This window comes from Notechis scutatus, chromosome Z (genome assembly GCF_049901735.1).
Source record: "Notechis scutatus isolate UNSWTSFEM ecotype Mainland chromosome Z, rNotScu1.2, whole genome shotgun sequence".
In the NCBI taxonomy this organism is placed as follows: Eukaryota; Metazoa; Chordata; class Lepidosauria; order Squamata; family Elapidae; genus Notechis; species Notechis scutatus.
The window spans coordinates 10,312,800-10,333,411 of record NC_142025.1 but is presented as its reverse complement, the minus strand read 5'-3'; the positions used below and the strand labels follow the sequence as shown (position 1 = coordinate 10,333,411).

Here is a 20,612-nt window from a genome sequence, read left to right as displayed (position 1 = left end):
GGCTGTATCAACAATTGTTCATATTGTTTTTTAATATGTACTTCTTGTAGACAAATTATATCAAATTTTAATTTCTCTAATTTATGAAAGGTTTTCCTTCTTTTAATAGCTGAATTAAGTCCATTTATATTAATTGTAATCATTTTTTTCTCTTCCATGGTTATATTTTGTAGTTAAGTTTAACAGCTCTCGTAGATCTTAGTTCACGTTGTTCTTTGGCTTCCACCTTTCCACCTACTGCACCTTCTTCTTTTTCAGTCACCATTTGGCAGTCCTCTTGGAATTCAGTTAGTGAGGTCTCTTTTTCTGCCTCTTCCTCTTTCCCTCCAAAAAATTCTGTATAAAATAATTCCGCTTTCTCAATTGAGTCAATTCTATGTCTCTGTTCTTGCCATGTGAACATTAAACCTTCTGGAATCAGCCATCTATAATTCACCTCTTTTTTAAGTAGCATTTTAGTCAGGAATTGGTATTCTCTTCTCATCTCTCTCACTCTTCTGGGTATTTGTTTCAAGACCACAATCTCCTTGTCTTTATATTTCAATGTTTTCTCTTTTGCCACTTGCAATATTTGCGTTTTAATGGCTTTCTTTGTAAATCTAATGTGAACTTCTCTTGGTAAGCTATTTCTCATCGCATATCTTGTGAAAACTTGATAAACCTCATCTGTTCCATCCATCATCTTCTCTTGAGTTATTTCCAAAGCTTCAGCCAGTATTTCTATCATTGTCTCAGCTAAGTTTTGTCCTTTTTCTTCCTCTACGTTTTGGAATCTAAGATAGAATTCTCCCATCTCCCATCTCAACATACCACTTTTATCTTGTTCAACCACCGTTAATCTATTATCAATATCTCCAATCTTCTTGTCTCTTTGTTTATCTTCTTCAATTTTTTGGAATGTCTCATCATACTTCAACATCATTTGTTGGATGTTCTCCACTTTTTCATTGGTTTTCCCTGTTCTTTGTTCAATGTTCTCTGTTCTTTGTTCAATGTTCTCTGTTCTTTGTTCAATGTTCTCTATTCTCTTTTCAATATTCTCTGATCTTGCTTGAATATTTTGAATTCCTTGCATAATCATCTGCAGAGTCACTTTTTCTTGTTCTTTTTCTTGCTTTAACATTGTCTGTGTTGAACATTGTCCTCCAGATGGTGGAGAGGAAGAAGTAGAAGTTGAAGAAATTTACAGGAGCTGTAAATTTCCTACTCATTTTAAGCAATTCAAAATCTTCAGGTTCTTCTAAACCTTAATCCAATTGTGAAGTAACCAATTATAGTTCAAAATAAAAATAGTAGAAAAAAGAAGCCCAATAATAATAATAAAAAAAGAAAAAAAGGGAGGACAAAATTTCTTCAGGTTCTTGTATACCTTAATCCAATCAGTAGTTAGATGAAGAAAACGGCTTGGAAAAAAAAGAAAAGAAAAAGGAAAAATTCTTCAGGTTCTCCAACACTTTAATCCAATTGAAAGGTCTCAAATAGAAAAGAGTGCATAAGAATAAACCAGAAAGGTAGATGAAAAAACAAAAATACCAGGAAAGGAAAAAAAAGGTTATTCCCTTAAAAAAAAAAAAAAACATTAATACTAAAGCTTTCCCTTTAAAATAAAAAGCAAACGTAGAGATTGGACTTCCAAAGAAAAAAAGAAAAACAAAGACAAGCTCCAACAAAGCCAAAAACCCAAATAGTTATTACAAGAAAAAAGATAAAATGAAATACAATAAAGCTGGTGAGGAGGGATAGCATAACTAGAAAAAGTAAAAAGAGCACACTGCACTTTGTCTAATTATCCAAGGCTCTTATTATAGCTCTCTTCTCCAAAAACTTATCACTTTTCCCCCCCTAGGTTTCAACACCAGACTCCAGCTGTTGATAGAAACCCAGAAGAGCACCTGCAATAATACTCTCCCATGCTCTTCCCTCTATCTTATCAAATAGCAATGTCCTTGAAAAAGAGTCTCAGTTCTTTCTTTCTCAGCTTTGTCTGGTCACAGGAAATAGAATATTTTCAAGCCTCTAGTTGGCAGTGTTACAAAGTTTCTTTGCTCTCACTTTCCCCCTCCTTTTCCAAGCAAGATATAATAAGAATTAATAAAAAAAAGAAAAAGATATTTTAAAAAAAGAAATAACTAAAAGGGAGCTTCTAGCCTAAAATACTACAAAATCAAAAAGGAGAAAAAAAATAGATGTAAAAGAAAAAACCAGTCCAGTTTCAAAATATAAGATCGTGTATAGAAAGTCCAGCAATGAGAAAAAAAATTACTTTGACATTCCTGTTTAAAATTGCCGCTTAATCACTTCTGTCAAAACTTTTACAGATTCTTTCTTTTCCTTAGGGTGCCCTTTCAGATCTTAGAATAAAAATAAAGTTCTCACCAAACTGGCACACTCTCTCTTTCTGTTCTCTTCCGTTTCGGAGCTGTCCCATCTTCAGCAGCTTTAATGGCTGCCTCTTTGCCGCTGGCAAGAAGAGCTTCTCCTGGATCTACCAGGGACTTTGTGGTATCCCTGGGATTGACAGGATGCGCTCTTCACTTTCACCATCTCTTTGGGATGGATTAGATCCGATAGGACCGTCCAGGAGCAAAGATATCGGCAGCGATCTCAGACCTTCAAGATCGCATGCCGTATCGTCGCGACGCCAGCTCCACCCTCCTAAATGCGAAATTGTTTAATGGGGTTATGCATTAACATTTGTTCTAGGGGAACATACATTGCATCAAGGTGATCTAATAACCCATCAGTCTTTCTTCTATGATATTTCTCTCCTACATTGTTTTCTATTCTTATGGGGCATCCATACTATGCAAAATACTATTTTAGCAAGTCAGATTTGCTACTTGCCATTAAAACAACTACTTAAAGGGTTAGAGACTGAGGCCTTTTCAGTTGATCTGCTACTCTCTGTTTCCAGATAAAGAGTAAGGATTCTCTGAGGATAGTTTTCCATTGTTTCTAAGAAAGCTTTATTCTGCTTTCACTCCAAAGATCCAAGCAGCCATAAAATGAACAGGTGGATGATTGTGTCATGCTACCTAACAGAATATCTGAATCAGGACACTTGACACTCATTGTTCTCTTTTAGCTTATGTTCTTGATAATAGGACATCAGAAACTTCATAAATATAGAGTCCTGCTGGATCAGGCAATAATAGGCCCATCTAATGAAGTATATTTGGTTCATACAGTGACCTACTTAATGCATTTGGAATAAATTAATGCTACATTTAGATAAGAGATGCTTGCCATTTTTACGTCCCTGTAACCACTATTTGTGGCAGCAGTAAACAGTAGTGAAAATTAGGAGCCATTGGTATACTCTTCCATCAAATCTTTCCAATCCTTTTAAAACCATCCAAATTGGCTGTCATTACCACAGCTATTGGCAGCAAATTCCACAGTTTTAACTAAGTATACAATGTAGTAAAAATATTTCCTTCTGTCAATCTTGAATCTCCATCCTGAGCAAGTTGATTGAAAAAATGTAGTTGAGGCCTATCCAGCAATTTCTGGAGAAAAATAACTTTTGAGATCAACAGGTTAGTTTTCTACATTTGGCTTTTTGTAAAATAAGCACATAAGTCTTTATTCACATTCTCATCAAAGCTGTTAGATAAGGTGTTGACTTATTCAACTTTATGTTAGTGTGTTGTTGAGAATTTTGAATCATTTGGCATGTATATTCCTGTCCTTTGTGATAGCTGTTATGGGTAGTTAGATATATTCTTCCTCCTTAGGAGACAAAGATGTTATCTTACCCTGAAATCCCCTCTCTCTGGAAGGCGTTTTCCCATGCTTCTATTTGCCATTCAAAATTAGACCATAAAATTATACATTGAGGTTTTTATTTGACTCTGCAAGAGTGGTAGCATTTATAAACTTTTAAAATATTGTTAACCTTAATATTTTATGAACTCCGATAATCGATAACACTTACCTTCACGATAATACTATAATTGATAACATGTTTGGGCTTGGAAGCTAAGCAGAGTCAGGTCTGGTTAGTAATTGATTGGGAGACCTTCAGGAAATACTAGGTTCTGGACTAAACTAGGAAGTTCAAAAACATCTTGAAAGAAGGCATCACCAATACATGGATGTATTATCAAATTATCAGGATTCAAAGAGGTTGGAATACATGTTTGTATTTTCAGTTATGCTCAATTTTAATGGTGATTTAGGCTTATGTTAAACATCTCTATTGTTGAGCTGCCATTTTCTATCTGAAAAAGAATTTCTGTGTACGAAACATTGTTTTACATGCTAGTATAGATGAAAGATTACTTCCACTAGTAACTATAATGTGGGAGGGGAAATATCAGCTTTGCAAACCAGCTTACATATTTACTTTGGAGTTAATTGTCATTTTAACATGACTGGCCTGAATGGCTGGTGCTTTGGAAGCAGTTCTCTGCTGCAGACTTTTTCCTCCCACTGAATTGTTTTGTCTATAAAGGTGAACCTCATGATAGAGTTCAGGTGACTTAACCCATTTCTTATTGACCCAGTTTCAACATGTGTCTATGTTAGTTATTACATTATTTCAAAGTAAGTCTTCAAATTACAGCCCATAAAACACTTCTGGTTCCCATAAAACATCACACTGCACCCACCCCCACAGTCACGTGATTCCTCCCCACCCCATCACCAGGCAACTAGCTAGGTTACTTAGTAGTTAGTAGTTACACTTTATATAGAGTTTGTGAATGTGATTATTGTTCCTCTTTTCCCCATCACAGTCCTGAACAATTGTTTTTCAAATATAGGTTTGAAAAATCCTATAGTTAATCACACAGTTAGTGTATCAAGTATAAAAATCAAAAAATCTTGTAATTTTTAAACCCTGTTTTTTAGGCTAACAAATACATATTCATTTATGTACAGCAATAATTAAAGATATTCCTTTAAGAAATAGTTTTTGATATAATTATTGTGAAAAAAATAGCTAACACTAAGAAAAGCTACTCTTGGATTTTCTCCCTTACTTTATGAATGCCAATTGATGAGCCTGCCAAGACTACCAAGAGATATTTTACTGGGCTATAAGCCCAAAGAGAATCCAGTAGAAGATTGGCAGATGCACCATGTGTGATCATTGCTTTAAATATATCCCAACTGATATTTCTGGTTTTTTTCATACTTTGCAGGTGCTAAAGAAATTGATATTGCTGCTACTCTGGAGCATTTGAGAGATCAAAGACCTGGAATGGTCCAGACAAAGGTACAATGAGTTCGATTTTAAATACTAATACACAAATTCTACATACTGATATTTGGGAATAAGTATAATTAAATTATATATGGTTAAACATATGTAGCTTTTTTATATAATGTAAATAAACACATTCTTAGTTTTGGTAAAATTCTTATTGTTGTTAATATGAAATTAAATACATGTTTAGATTAGTAAATAAAACAGTACCCAAAACAAACTATCTATCTGAATTTATTTCTCTCAGTTACATTCAAAAAATGTTCCCATAAGCCAAGGGGTGGGAACTATGGCAGGTTTATGACCTGTGGACTTAACTCCCAGAATTCATGAACCAGCTGTATTAGCTTAGGAAGTCTGGGAGTTGAAGTCCACAGGTCATATAAGGGTTATGTTGCCCACCTCTGTCATAAGCTATTTTGAAAAAAGATAATTAATCAAGAATAATTGATACATTTGAAGAAAGTAGAACAGGTCAAAGAAATTTGTGGTCCAATAAATTATCTGCAAAAAATACCCATAAAATTTTCATGATAAAAATACTAAGATAGAAGCAGCAGGATGTATAAATCAAAATAGATTCTCATAATTTGATATTTGACTAATAGCTTTATAAGCCAGATTAAAAAAAACAATTAAATTGTATCAAAGGCATAAAATTATTTACAAAAATACATTTAGAGTGTTAAGTTACATTTATTTTTCTTGCCTATAAAATCATTTCCAAGATTAACAATAATGGAAAATTAATGCATTTTTTAAAATGCTGCATCACAAGTAGGTTTTCATTTTTAGAGTTATATATAATATAACCATTATATGTGCATTTATAAACAATTCACTAAGAAAAAGGTGTTGCACAGAATGTATCTGCCTCCTCAGCTTCCTTTTCATTCACTTATTTCATTTACAGGAAAAAAATAATTAGAGTTACATGTAGTCCTCAACTTACAACCAGTCACTTAGCAACCATTCAAAATTACAACAGACCTTCCCAGAGCTACTTATGGCCTGGTTTCCAAGTGCCCTCCCTGGTCACATGATTGTATTCGGGCACTAGGCAATTAGCTCACATTTATAGTCATTTGCAGCCATTTGGTCACATCACTGCAAAAAAAATTTTAAGCCAACTGGCAAAAAATGTCCTTTGAGTATAGCAGGTTCCTTTAACAACCATGGTATTAGTTTAATGATCATGGCATTTACTTAACATCCACTGCAAAAGTCATAAATTAGGCATGGTGAAATGGTGATCTGCTTAGTGATCATCATGATTACAACCATAATTCCGGGCTCAAGTATGGTCGTAAATTGAGAACTACCAGCACGATTCTAGCTTCTAGATTACAGATTGTTTTAAACAGTGTAATTGACTTGACTCCCTCTTTCTCCCACAGTGGAACATGCAATGAAATGAATCATATAGTCCAAACCACCAAAACCTCTAAAATAAATTAGTTCTCATTTTGATTTTAACTTTCAAACATTAATATTAAATGTGTTCCCATCAGAACAGACAATTCTAAAAATGAACTGTTTGTTCTTTGGAGAAAAAAGTACCAAAACAATGACTTTTTCACCATTTTTTTCATCCTCCTTCTTCCATTGTTGCAGCAGAAAGCTCACTGCTCTTTTTATTTGCCTTGTTTGCTATTTATTTGCTTTTTTGTTTGCAACACATCTAATTGCTGATGTTGCCATCAGCTGCATATTGATATCTTAGGCAGCAGCAAATTGAGATAGATTGGAATTGAACATTTTCAGGGAGAAGATATTACTGTTTACTACTCAAGACATGAAAATTCAATTCAAAATCTCAGGAATCTAATAAGTTGCTTGTGATTGGAAAATAGAATGCAAAATTTGGACATGTTAAGGAAAAAAATACTTGGCCTATAATGGCCCAGGAAATTGCAATGAAGCGGGAAAAGGACTTATCAAGTTCTGCCAAACCAATTATTTTTTAATTGCTCACATATTCTTCCAGCAACCAAAATGCCACTTATATATATGGGCATCACCAAAAATCTGATTGACTATATCATTGGTCCAAAGGGTTAAAAGAACTGTAAAACAGCCAAAATATAACCAGGGGCCATCTATGAAACAGGTCATAAACTGTTCGTATACAGGCTCCAAGATAAGCCAAAGAAGAAAAGAAAGGCAACTAGTTTTCACAGTATGATCTTCAGCATGCTTCCAATCCCACCATTTTAAGGAGAATATAGAGAATCACTTTTGAACATCATGGATAGGAAAACAAAACTGTGCAATGAACTAAAAGAAGTTGTTAAGGATGAATATTTTTTAAAAATCAGCTGAAGATCAAGAATTAGAAGAAAGCAGTATGAATATTAGAACAAACAGAGGAAATTGACAATAATAAAGAAAAGCATAAACAAGAAACAAAAAGGTCTTAGGAAGGTAACCATTTCTGAGAGCTGTTAAAAGACTCAAGAAGCAATAAATATCTGTAAACCTTTTTGCCACCTAGGTAACCTTGGGCCAGCCACACTGTTTCAACCCAACTCACCTCACAGGATGATTGTTGTAGGGAAAATAGGAGGAAGACATGTTTGATATGTTCACTGCCTTGAATAATAAATATAAAAATAAAAATAATAAAGGTGGAATATAAACAAGTAAATAAATAAATTTATAAAGATACTAAAATTGGAAATAGACCAAAAAACAAAACAAAAAATCTTCCAAAAGACTTCTGAACTCAGAAGGAAGTTCCATCCTTAAAATAGTGCACTAAAGTATATACTAATGGACAAATAATAACTGATTCAAATGTGCTAAAATGAAGATGGAAGGGGTATACTGAAATATTGAATTGTAAAGTGGTCAACATCCAAGATATCTTAAAAATGTGAACTTAGTGCATTACTCGGCTCATTACCACTTTTTAAAAATGAGGGAAGAAATGCCATCAACCTGTCCTATGCCAATGACAGTACTCTGATAGCTGAAAATGCAAATGATCTGCAATCTCTAGTAATGAAAGCCAAAGAACACAGTGAGTGAAAAAGTGGATCTAAAATTAAATATAAAAAAGGCCAGGGCAATAGATATTGCAAATAGCCTTAGAAAGAACAATTAAAATACTGAAGTATTGAATAGCTTCTTCCTTTTAAAATCAATTACCAACAGTAAAGAAATCAACAATTAAGTAATACAGCATAGACTAGCACTTGGTAAAAAAAATCAAAAAACCATGAAGGCCTTACAAGAGATATTCAGATGCCAGGATGTATCCATGCTTACAAAACGAGGTTCCAGCATGCAACTGTAACAATTTATAGAAATTAAAGTTGGACTTTGAAGGAGTATAGAAAAGCATTGATACTTTTGAACATTGGGGCTGGAGAAGACTCCTAAGAATACCATAGATAGCCGAGAAAACAAATAAATGGATGAAAAAGAAATCAACCCTAAGACGTGATCCTCACCTGATGTAACTAACACAAGACCTATTGACCGCACATAATCCTTATAAACAGAAGAACATTGACATTGTTAAAACATTAAAATTTAATCAACTTTCCTTTAATTTAACATTAACAATAGGTTACCAAAATATAAGAATTCAGCTGTAATTCAATAATCAACCAGTTCAATTTCTTTTGAGAAATATTATTTTTACTTATATTTACTATCTTACTTTTTAAAAGTAATTGTATCTATTTTGCTTTTGCTTTTTCATACACAATAGAATTTTCTGAATAGAATAAGACTGCCAGGTTTCAGATAAATAAGTACAATGCTGTGTGTGTGAAATGAATTTATCCATTAGGAAAGAATTCTACATTTTGGAAATAGAGATATGACAGTAGATTGCAAGAGTATGAGTAATATATTTTTTTCCTGTCCTATGAAAATGTATATGTTCACTCAAAATGTGCCTCAATAATAATAATAATAATAATAATAATAATAATAATAATAATAATAATAATAATAATAATAATTAATAATAATAATTAATAATAATAATAATAATTAATAATAATAATAATTAATAATAGTGAAATTTCAAAAATTTAGGGATTGAGGGTTTTATATTTGATCATTTTTCATGTGGCAGAAACAAAATGCTATACCAGAATTTACATACTTTAAAGATGGCCCAAGAACCTGGTTGGTTAACATACTGGTTAAACCATAACTTAATTCCATTATTTTTTACCTGAACAATAAATCCAGATAACTCATGAAATTGAATATATAAGGGCAAGTCTGGGAGTTAAACCATAAAAATCAGAAAGAGCAATGATCCAGTTTTTTGAAATAGTCAGAAACACATGATTAAATAAAATAGCGCCACTATTGAAGTGAAGATTACAGGTACCTATATCTGACCAAAAAGAAACTAGGAGTCCAAAACTAAGGATTAAAATATGCCTCATATTGTTAGGGATTTGTGACAGGGAGAGAAAGATCTGGGAAACAGGTTTGACACCTATTTTTCATATCTTGCCGTTCAGTTATCCACTCCATACTGACCAGATTTTCATATATTATTTATTGTTCATAATCCTTTCATATCTGTAAACATCTTGCTGTATTAAATAGTGGTTCTTTCAGTTAAGGTTATTTTTAATAACAATGATCAAGCAATATGGAAGATTGCTCACTAATCTAACTGTGATGTTTTAAATAATAATAATCAAACTGTCATGTCCTGAATGTTTTCATCATGAAAATTTCTAGAAATGCCACAGAATATCAACTCTGAATGTTCTGTCCACAGGAACAGTTTGAGTTTGCCCTGACAGCAGTTGCAGAAGAAGTGAACGCAATACTCAAGGCACTTCCACAGTGAGCAGCCTGTGGTCTGTTGCTTGGAGGTTCCCAATGTGGCTGAGTGGTCTCTCTCTCTCGCTCTCTCTTTCTCTCTTTCATTATTCCTGGTCCCTGTGAATGTTGTTGGAAATGTGACCTGATTCTAATTGTGTGTCTGCTGTTGTAACTACATCTTGATTGGTCATTTTTAAATCTCTATTGCCAGGTTAAATTCAACCCAAAATTTGTATATTATTCTTGTTAGGATAATCAGAAATAATAATACACCAAGACCTTAAGTGACAAGAACTATCCCTCTACTTCTTTTACATCAGTGAAATCCTAAATTTCACACTTGGAAAGCACATGCACATCTTGTTAGTAGAAAATATACACTGTTTTAGATAAGCAGTGCATTCAATCTATCTCCAGCAACATAGCATTCTCTTACATTTTTGCAAGTTTTCCAAAACTATATAAACGGGGGTGGGAAAAAATAATATTTTTAAAATCATTCTGATTGCTCTAAGACCCCAAGCAAGCCCATAATATAATTCCTCACGTTTTCATAAACATTAGTTCAATTTATATATAAAGAAACTATGCCTTTCATGCTATGTCTTAGCAAAGTGGTTTTTTTCAACTTTCTGTAATGAATAGAAGCAAAACTTTAGCTCAATTCAGGGACCTGCATGGTTATAACAGCTATGGAGGAAATGTCAGTCGAGTTAGTAGGAGCCCAAGGTTCAAAAAGCACAACAAACTTTTATTGTGTGTTGCTGCCCTAATGGGAAGAAAGGAGGCAAAAATAATTTAACCTCAACAGATTTTTAAAAGCCCTCTGCTGACAACTTGTTGGTTTTCTTTCTATTTTTATAACTTAACATTACTTTTATCTTTTTAAACAACCAAATATTGTACACTGTTCTAAAAATCTTAAGGAGATTCTTCTAACTGCTTCTATCTGATTGAATTGCTAGCATTGTTATTTTTAAACTATAGCAAGTTCTTTGATATATTCTTGAATTTGCAGAATAATTATAAACGTGAAATTATCTGTTTTCCCTTCTGATTTTCCATTCTTTATCACTTATATTTCTTGAAAGTAAATTATTTCAGGACTATTACTACTGTAAAATAATCTGATAATGCCCTGTGAATCATACTGAAAAAGAAAATGTTTAGATTTCCTCTCTCAATTGCTTCTTTTCACATGCAATAATGTTTTTAAAACATTTCCATGTGCCTAGCGTTTGTTGATTCAAGAGAATGGAAAGGTTTTTAGGACATGTTTTATTTTATTACATTTATTTGAAATGTGAACTAAAAATACACTTCAATTACTGTATAGTATGCTACCTATTTATTTCTTTTAACGCTACTGGATTTATTGTGAATTTCATTCCAAAGTACGACTATTCATTTCCAGGAAGATTACAGCAATTTGTGAATTAAATTACACATTGCAGTTCTTGGGCACAATTCATCAAACAATTTCATTGGGGCTTACATAAGTATTCACCAACTGCTATTATGGCATCTTCTCTCTTGCAAGCTTCATTGAAACCTACAGAAAACGTGTAGCAGCAGCAATTGGAGTATTCAACCCAACTATCTCAACTGTTCGATGTAAACTTAAATACAACCTTCTAGTAATTAAAGAATTGTTTCAAAAAGATTTAGATGTATTAACCAGTATGTATTTTTCTGCACATTGTGACATATATAAAATGCTTTTCACGTTTCATTATAAGTCTTGCAGAGCAGTCAAAGTGGATTCCTTTATCCTCTTTGTATATTTATTTTCTGTACATTCAATCACATGGTAGTATGATAATATCAACATTTTACAAGTAGTCTAGTAATAAGTAAAAGAAAAGCAGAAAAATGTCTTTTCATTTGACAATTTATTCTTAACAATAAAGAATAGCAATTGGGGAAGACAAAAATTACAGTCATATCTGTCAAAATGTATATTAGGCTTACTGGAATTAAACAATATAATATGAATTCCTTGCAGATTAATATCTATTCTACATCAAAATAAAGATAAATATTCTGAAGAGGCAAGTATCACATACGGTCCTTCTTTATAAGATACAGTATTCTTGGGAATATTGTGTTACTAAACTAGAAGGAAATAATTTAGGCCATATTCAAATGCCCTACATTAAGAAGATCCAGAACAATGTTGAATTGCTTAGAATCCCAATAATATTTCAGTATGATTTGAAAGGAGCCTATTAAGGCTGGTTTCCCATGGTAAGCATAGAATCTTGGATTTTTTTTTCTGTTTCTCATTGTTCTTACCACCTAGAGCAAGCCTGTTAAACTGGCAGCCTACAGGCCAGATGCGTCACACACAGGCTATGCCCACCCCAGCTCAACAAAGGCCAGAAACAGCATAATACATCACAATACATTACGTGATATGGTCAAGTTTGTCACCCATGATCTAGAAGGTTCTACTATTTGAATTTGCCCAGACAATTTAAACCAGCCTCTCTCATAAAATGACTAGTCCCCTAGCAACAAAGTCTTCTTTCAACCATTTAGCAACAGGCAAACTATGATTAGTTGTTTCCCATAAGCTAAAATATGAAACCACAGTTTATATCCTTCGTATCTTGGCTGATTTAGAGATCATAAATCATATAATGTAATTCAAACATTGTTGAAAATTACACTTGCTGCAACTTTCTGGCATATTTTTCACTTTCCTTAATAGCTTGCACACAAAAAAGGAATGAGGTAATTGCATGCTAGGGAAGAGTAGGCATTTGCATATCATCTTTTGAGATATGATTGTCCAAACGTCTACAGTAGGTAATGCATCAATTATTTTGTTAATATTTTGTTATTTTGTTAATATTTCAAAATTAACATGAAGGTAAATATATTCAGAAGGGTTCTGATATGATTAATATATACAACTGTCTCCCCAAACAATAGATCCTATCAATTTCTTTAGGAAAACTAGGGTAAACTCAAACTAGCCCATTATCATCGCTCAGGGTGGTATATCATAGGTAACTGATAGCACTGTACTATGTGTCCAACATTACAACACAGACAATTCCTGAATAAATAATTATTTAACTATTTCTCAGATTCCTTTTAAGGCAAAAGCCAGTCAAAGTGACTTTTTAAAATGCAATAACATACAAAAATAAAACACAGAAAGACTAGCAATTATAACAAACATATCACCAAAACGGAAGAAAAATGTGAAGCCAATATTCAAACAAAGGTCTGAAGATTTCAATAGCTTTCAAAGAGGAAGGATAACCAATGGTTATGGTGTAATAGTTGTGGTATACAGGTTGGGTTACATGAATATGGAACCTGCTTTAATACCAATCTACAATCTTTCTCAAATGTGCATGCAAATATTAAGCAAGGTTTCTGACAGCTTGAAGAAATGTTGGTTGTTTTACCTTTTATTTTATTTGGATGGCACACAAATCTAATAAATAAAAAATTAATTTTTGCATTTTATTTACAATCTTTCTGGTTCACAGGTTTGTTGAAAACAAATATACCTTTTCTTGCAATTGGTAGGAGATACTGTTCCACCTTTTACTCGTCTTTCTAAAGAATAAGTTCACAGAGCCTAAGGCACAGCTGGTTCACAGAGCTATCCTGAATTATTAAAAAGTGCACTCTTTGGGAAGACTGTCAACTGATATCACTGTATGAAAAAAGGGAAGAGTAAAAGGCGCTTCTCTTTCTCATTCCCGACAGAGGACAGGGATCCCCAATTGCTCGAAAAATGGTATATGCTGTGGACAGGTTCCATTTTATTCTATTTTCCCAAAAGACACAGTCATTTCTCAGCTCCTGCAGTAAACATCTGCCAGCCAGCAGAGCATCACCTGCCAGCTGCTGCACCAAATTATTATTTTTTAAAAATTAAGTATTTTATCTATGGATTGTAGAATGCCATTGTGAATCCGGATTTTGAAAGGTGTATTGAAAGACTAAAAAAAAAAAAGTTTGAAGTGTCTTCTTTCATCATCACAATTATTAAAACTCTGAGGAGAAATGTTAATTGTACATCTTTCCTCAAATAGATGCATAAACCTTTGCCTTCACAACCCACAAAGAAATGACTGCAATATTATCTTTAATTTGTAAATTTGTGCTTTATTAATCAAGTGTAAGAGCCACACATAATTATTGGTATAGGGTTTTTTTAATAAAAAGACTAAAACCTGTTGAAGTAGAAATCACAAGTGTTTGATGAATTTGGTTACAAATTCAATAATATAAAATATGCTGTAAATATATACCTTTTTAAATTATACTTATATTTAGGGAATCTAAATTTAGGGATTATACTTATACTTGGGGAAATCACCATGATAATTCATTTTTTAAACAAAGTTTCTTCAGTCTTGGTAAATTAGATAGAAAATTATAATATACAATTTAAGTTTTTTTCCATAGTGTGCAGTAGAGATCAATATATGCTTACTTGAAAATAAGCCCTATTTATTTCTAGGGGAATATAGGATTGCAGCATTAAATTTTGGGCAAACCTAAATTACTAAAACCCATAACAAAGGCTTAAAGTCTTCATCTCATAAAAAGATGTCACATTTTACCCTAAGTTATAGTTGTGTTGTGTATATCAGCCTTTCAACATTAGGTTCCCCAACATTTAGCAGGACGAAGGACAACCTCACCCTGGGAATGACTGCTGTGCACTAAGAGAAGATAATTTAACCATGAGTATGATCCACCAACCATGATTCTTTTGTTTCAGTTAAGTGGAGTCATGATAGCAATCCTTTCTAGCAGATTGCATTTATGGACATTGGTCATCTCCATGCTATTTATGATATTTTCAATTTCTTGAGTTCTGTTTGATATGATAAGTTATTTATATGTATATAATTTGAAAACAAATCTATACAGAGACACACAATAGTTTGTGCTACCTCCAGAGAAGAAAATCCCCCCAAAAAAACACATAATCAATATATATCAGTGGGGGGAAATACTGGTGTGATTCAAGAGTTGGCTTGAAACTAAACAAATGGATCTCCCAAATGTGCTTATCTCTGAAAACTCGATTCTATTCATTTCCAGGGACCTCTACCCTTTGCCTTCTCAGCTATTTTCTTCCTTCAATATTTCTCTTTGCAGCTTTTTCTGTTGCTAACAGTGAGATGTTGTTATCCCATATTTTTCTTTATCTTTGTGCTGTGATCAGTGGCCCTTTTCTTTATGTAGTTCTTGTGTTATAGAAAAGTAAATATAGAACGAATAATAACAGTTGAATGAAACAAGTCATTACAACTCATGCTTCAGAAGAAGAAAACGGCTCTTACTATATCTCTTACTATGTCAGCAAAATAAATAAATAAATGTGATTTTTAAAAAATCACATCTTTAATTGCTAGTTGATTTAAAGGCAATGCTCCTACAGCATAAAAATTAGTATTCAAAGGAACACTATTTTTATATATTCTATATGCAGTAAGTTCTTGCAGCTATGAGCATAGAGGTAACTATTTAGAAAATTTTTTATAGCTGCCTATTTGGTCACAGTGACTCTAGGCAGCTTACAAGCAATAAAAACAGTATAAGGAAAAAAACAATAACCATCCCCACCCATCCCTGGAGACAAAACACAATCAACTGAGCCATTTGATGGGCTCCATCCCACTCTTGAGTTCCCCAGGCCTGCTGGCACAACCCAGTCTTCAGGCCTTTATGAAAGTGTCAAAGTGGGGACCAGTCTAATTTCTGAAGAAATGATATTCCAAAGTAAGGGAGCCACCACAATGAAGGCCTTTCTTTTGGGTCCACCAGATGTACCTCCTTAGGGGATAAGACTCGCAACATTCCTTGCCTCCCCACTCTAGTGAGTCAGATGGATGTGACTGGCAAGAGACAAATCCTGATAACCTAGACTAAAGCCATGAAGAACTTTAAAGGTGACAACCAGCACTTTAAATTGCACCCAGAAGCAAATCATAAACCAATGTAGCTCCCACAGGAGAACCTGTGCACACTGAGCTCTGCACAGAACTGTATGGGCTGCTGAACTTTGAACCAACTGGAGCATGTAGGCTAAATTGCAGTAGTAAGAGGGGAGGTGACTGGAGCATGAGTGACATGAGTAGGTATTATCCAAGAAAGGACAGTTGCGCAAAGGCCCTCCTGGTCAGACTTCTCTTCGAGCAGGAGTCCAGGAATGCTCCCAGGATAATCATTGGGTCTGTTTGGGTCAATGCCACCCCATCCAAGTCCAAAGGCAGCAATTCTCCATGGACCAAAGAACCCCAAACTGGTCTTGCCAGTTTCAACCCATTGGTCCCTATCCAGCCCTTAACACCTCCAAGCACTCTGAGAGATTGGCCATGGCATCCCTTTGAAGCGGTGGAAAAAGAGCATATAAAGCACTTTTCATATAAAGCATATAAAGCAGGGGTCCCCAACCACCGGTCCGCGGACCGGTACCGGTCCATGGAACAAGTCCTACCGGGCCACTGGTTTGCTGGGTGCCGCCATCTTTTTTTGATGAAAAAGTGCTTCCGGTGAGCTTTTCTGGGTAGAAAGCTCACCGGAAGCACTTTTTCGTCAAAAAGATGGCGGCGCCCAGCTAATGCCGGTACCGGGCCGCGCCATAAAAAAGGTTGGGGATACCGGGCCGCGGCATAAGAAAGGTTGGGGATCACTGATATAAAGCACAATTTATATTCATTATAGGTCAACAAGTCATATTCAGCAAGGGTCCCAGCTTCCCTGTCCTTTGCTTAGCCTTGCTTAATATAACATTGTGTAACCCACAAGATTGCTGAACTAAGGAACTTGAACTAACCACGTTACTGTAAACAAGGGTGAACATGGAAAATAGCTGATGGTGTAAGATAACCGGAAAATTAAAAATATACTTGTTATTTCCTCTTTATACTTCCTTCATATGTATGTAATTTTGTCCTTATTTGGTAAATGCAATGCGAATAACGCCCCAGTCCTTGCTGATGTCATATTGGGTATAAAAGTATTGTCTCAGGAAGGGCTGGGGGTTCAGAATCTGTCATGTTAATGCTCTGAACACTTTGTGCAAATAAAACCTGTATTCTCCCACCTTTCGTGGTCTTGTGTCCTGATTTTGGAACCAAGATTTGCTGCAACACCTTAAATCACCACCAGTATCTTCAGCATATTGATGATATTTCAGTTCATGGTGGCAAATCATCTCAACCAGGTTTCATGTACTGTATTGCCATACAGTCTATCTGAAGTGGGCCCAAATCTACAACAGCCTCAAAATAAGAGTGTCCTTATCATATAACCTAGTTAATGTGGTATTCTGTAATCTATATGTCATCTAGTGGTATGTATTGATTAAGCTAATAGTGAAGATTTGTGAGCTATTATTAGAAAATTGCTTCTGCTTTACTCATTGGATCCTACAACATTATAAACAGCAGTATGTTTACATTTTGGACATACTAGCATTTGAGAAGAGGTTTGTCAGTACTTTCAATAACTTGGGATGTTATCCCAACTATTATGGGCCGGAGGTTTTTTTTAAAAAGACTAGACTGTCACTTATCTGAAATGGTATAGATTCTCCTGCTTGAGCAGGGGGCTGGACTAGAAGACCTCCAAGGTCCCTTCCAGATTCTATTCTATTATTTTAATATATAAAATCAATAGGAACATAATCCTTGACATGTAAAAATCAGTCTCCTTTTATGTAAAGTGAGACATTAGTACAAAAATAACTTCCTTAAGAGTATATAATGTTGCATGTGTACATTGGTAATAGAATTGTCATTATCAGATGTTTATAATCATTCTGAAGTCACAGAAATATTACATTTTGTAATATTATAAACATGTTGAGGTAATTCCCCATTAGGAGAATGAGCGCATACAGGGAGACGTATTTGAGAGTAGTGTTTGAATAATACACACACAGCACACAGGTACACTGTACAGTAAATGTAGGTTTTTACTTCCAGAAACGTTTAAGCAAAGTTCAAAATAGGCAGTCCAAAGTCATTCACAGGTAAGATCAGTCAGTTTTTAGTCCAGGAATAATCCAATAACAAAGTCCAGTATCAAAAACAGTTCAGTATCAGATTTACATCAAATCCAGGAATAGCAGTCAATTAGGAGGAATGGCAATACTGTCCAACAGAAGGAAAAAGAGAGACTCACTGAGACACACTCTCTTCTGAGACTAAGACTAAGACTAAAAACCCAGGTTGCTGGCTCCATCTTATGGCCATTTGAGAAACCACACCTAATTACAATTTTAGCATTCCCTTAAAGAGACAGTATTAAAATGTCTATCCTGGTTTATATATTTCCAACCCAAATAGCTTTTAGGTAGCTTACATTCCTAACAAAACATTTTATATGCATGTGATCCTTCCATGACAGACCTAAAATACAAACATTTATTTAACATACTTAGGATAATTACAGTTAATTTTCACTGTTAAAAATGTACTCATAATAGGTGAGTACATTTCTAAAGAGTTGATTAAACACTCATGTGGTTGGCCATTCCCAGTTTATTCTTGCTAGTAGATGTGATATCAATAGTTTCAATTTCTCAATAAGAGGAGCAACAATACATGGTCCACTAACTCAAACTCAGGCCACAAGGGGAAAGACATTACAAGATATGCAAACATTTGCCTGCTGGAATTACCCATGGCAGCATATTATAATGATATGGAATAAATGATGAGCCAGCTTGAAACTCCTTAATGCCCAGTAAAGGGGTATATTTCAGCATCAACATGGTTAGAAACATTTTCTTTGCAATAAAGATTACATTGGTTCCCTTATTAATACAATTTAACTAACACCATGTGTTAGCACACACAATTTATGTCTAATAATTTTCCAGAGGGTACGGCTTGGTCCTTATGCTATTGATTTGGTAAAATATGATGTTAATCCTTCCTCAAATAGTTCAAGCCGCATGCTTGCTTCAACATGGCTGCATGCAGTGTACCGTGTCTGTATAATAGTTAAGATTCCCTAATTTATCTATAAATAAGCTAGAAATGTCAACTACAATCTGTTTAAGGATTGAGACCGAAATAAGTGTCATAAATAAATCCCATAATGTCCAACCTGACATTGACTTCTGCTTCAAGCTAGCTATAATCAGGATTTCTGTCCACTTAAACTGAGGAATGCTCTTCACTTGCATAAGAGTTTTCAATATGTCTCTTTTGTAACTTATTGACCATGATTATAAAGTTAGGTATTTAAATTTAAAACATTAAGTAAATTAAAGGTTCCCGTTGTCTATGAGATTAAATAAAATGAAAGGATGATGTTTTTCTGCTTTTTAGACCATACAACTCATCCAATGAAGATGAATGGTTCTAAGAAAGAACCTCTTCTGAGTATACAACTAAGCTGTGGAAATTGTTAAAAGAGGTTACTCACAGGGACAACATTTTAAGGAGTTCAGATACATTCATGGACGATAACATGATTCATAGACTACTACTTATCATCAATACTGCACTGCCGAAGTCAATGTCCCATTCAAAGCTAAATGAAAGAGAACATTATGAATATGAATGTAGCAAAATGAGATTCATATTCTGTATGTTGGCTTTTGTTGACTACCTGAAAATAAGAGTAGATATCCTTAGGCTGGATTTTATCAGGTGTTTTCACAAGCTAATAAATGATAGCATTATTGCTATGCATGTTATAACTGTTAAGCATAACCTGAAGGTGGAAGAAGCCCAAAATTCTCATACCAAAAGTTGTAAATATGCTCAGTTTCCACAAGAACAGTCACGTGGAACACATATTTTTTTTTAAGCTACAACCAAGCCATAACTGTTTGAATCTTCTTGTTAATTTCCAAAGGTTACTCTCTTTTTGGATGGTTTTTCAAGTAATAATTCCCACTGCCTTACTTTGCCCACTATGAAATAATTATGGAGCCAGATCTGATTGATCACATCCTGTTGTGTTGTTTATCCTTCTCACTGCATGGATTCTGAGCAGATGAGACTGCTCATATGACTGATTATTTGCAGGGAAGAAAGAGCAGGAGTGGAAAAGGAAAGATGGGAAGGCAATAGAACCAGGCTGAAAAAGTTGAATATGTGCTCAGTTTAAGTGCCTATTGAAGGAATTTTCTGTGATTTGTTTGGATCAAAAGTCAACACAAGCATATTCAATGTAGCCCTAAATTTTTAAAATTAGATTGCATATAAGGGAATTACAACTCTCAAGTGTCTGAAACCATAAACATAAGCTGTGATTAAAATCAAGAAAGAAACCTTTTAACACTAAACTGGGTAGCCAATATCCTAAATACAAGGGAGAAACTTTTTAACCAGAGGTGGTATTCAGCAGGTTCTGACTAGTTCTGGAGAACCGGTAGCAGAAATTTTGAGTAGTTCGGAGAACTGGCAAATCCCACCTCTGACTGGGCCCTCCCCCATCTATTCTCTGCCTCCCGAGTCCCAGCTGATCGGCTGGGTCTTCTTTGGTTGCCCTGCACAGGAGAACGGAGCTGGAAAGCAGGTTAGTGGGGTGGGGAGGGAATGGAGATTTTACAGTATCCTTCCCCTGCCATGCCCACCAAGCTACGCCCACAAAA

At 34.4% G+C, this 20,612-nt stretch overlaps 1 protein-coding gene across 3 annotated transcripts in view; it reads left to right on the top strand.

Moving 5' to 3' along the window:
• Positions 1-11,868, top strand: part of PTPRN2 (protein tyrosine phosphatase receptor type N2) — a 753,919-nt gene extending 742,051 nt beyond the window's left edge. For 2 of the 3 annotated variants that reach the window (XM_087946244.1, XM_087946246.1), the window contains 2 exons: positions 5,148-5,221; positions 9,969-11,868. In XM_087946244.1, coding sequence (XP_087802370.1) covers positions 5,148-5,221; positions 9,969-10,040 — 146 coding nt within the window. In that variant the 3' untranslated portion in view covers positions 10,041-11,868. The remainder of the gene's footprint in view (positions 1-5,147; positions 5,222-9,968) is intronic. The other variant, XM_087946245.1, reaches the window with a different exon arrangement.
• The last annotated feature ends 8,744 nt before the right edge of the window (positions 11,869-20,612 follow it).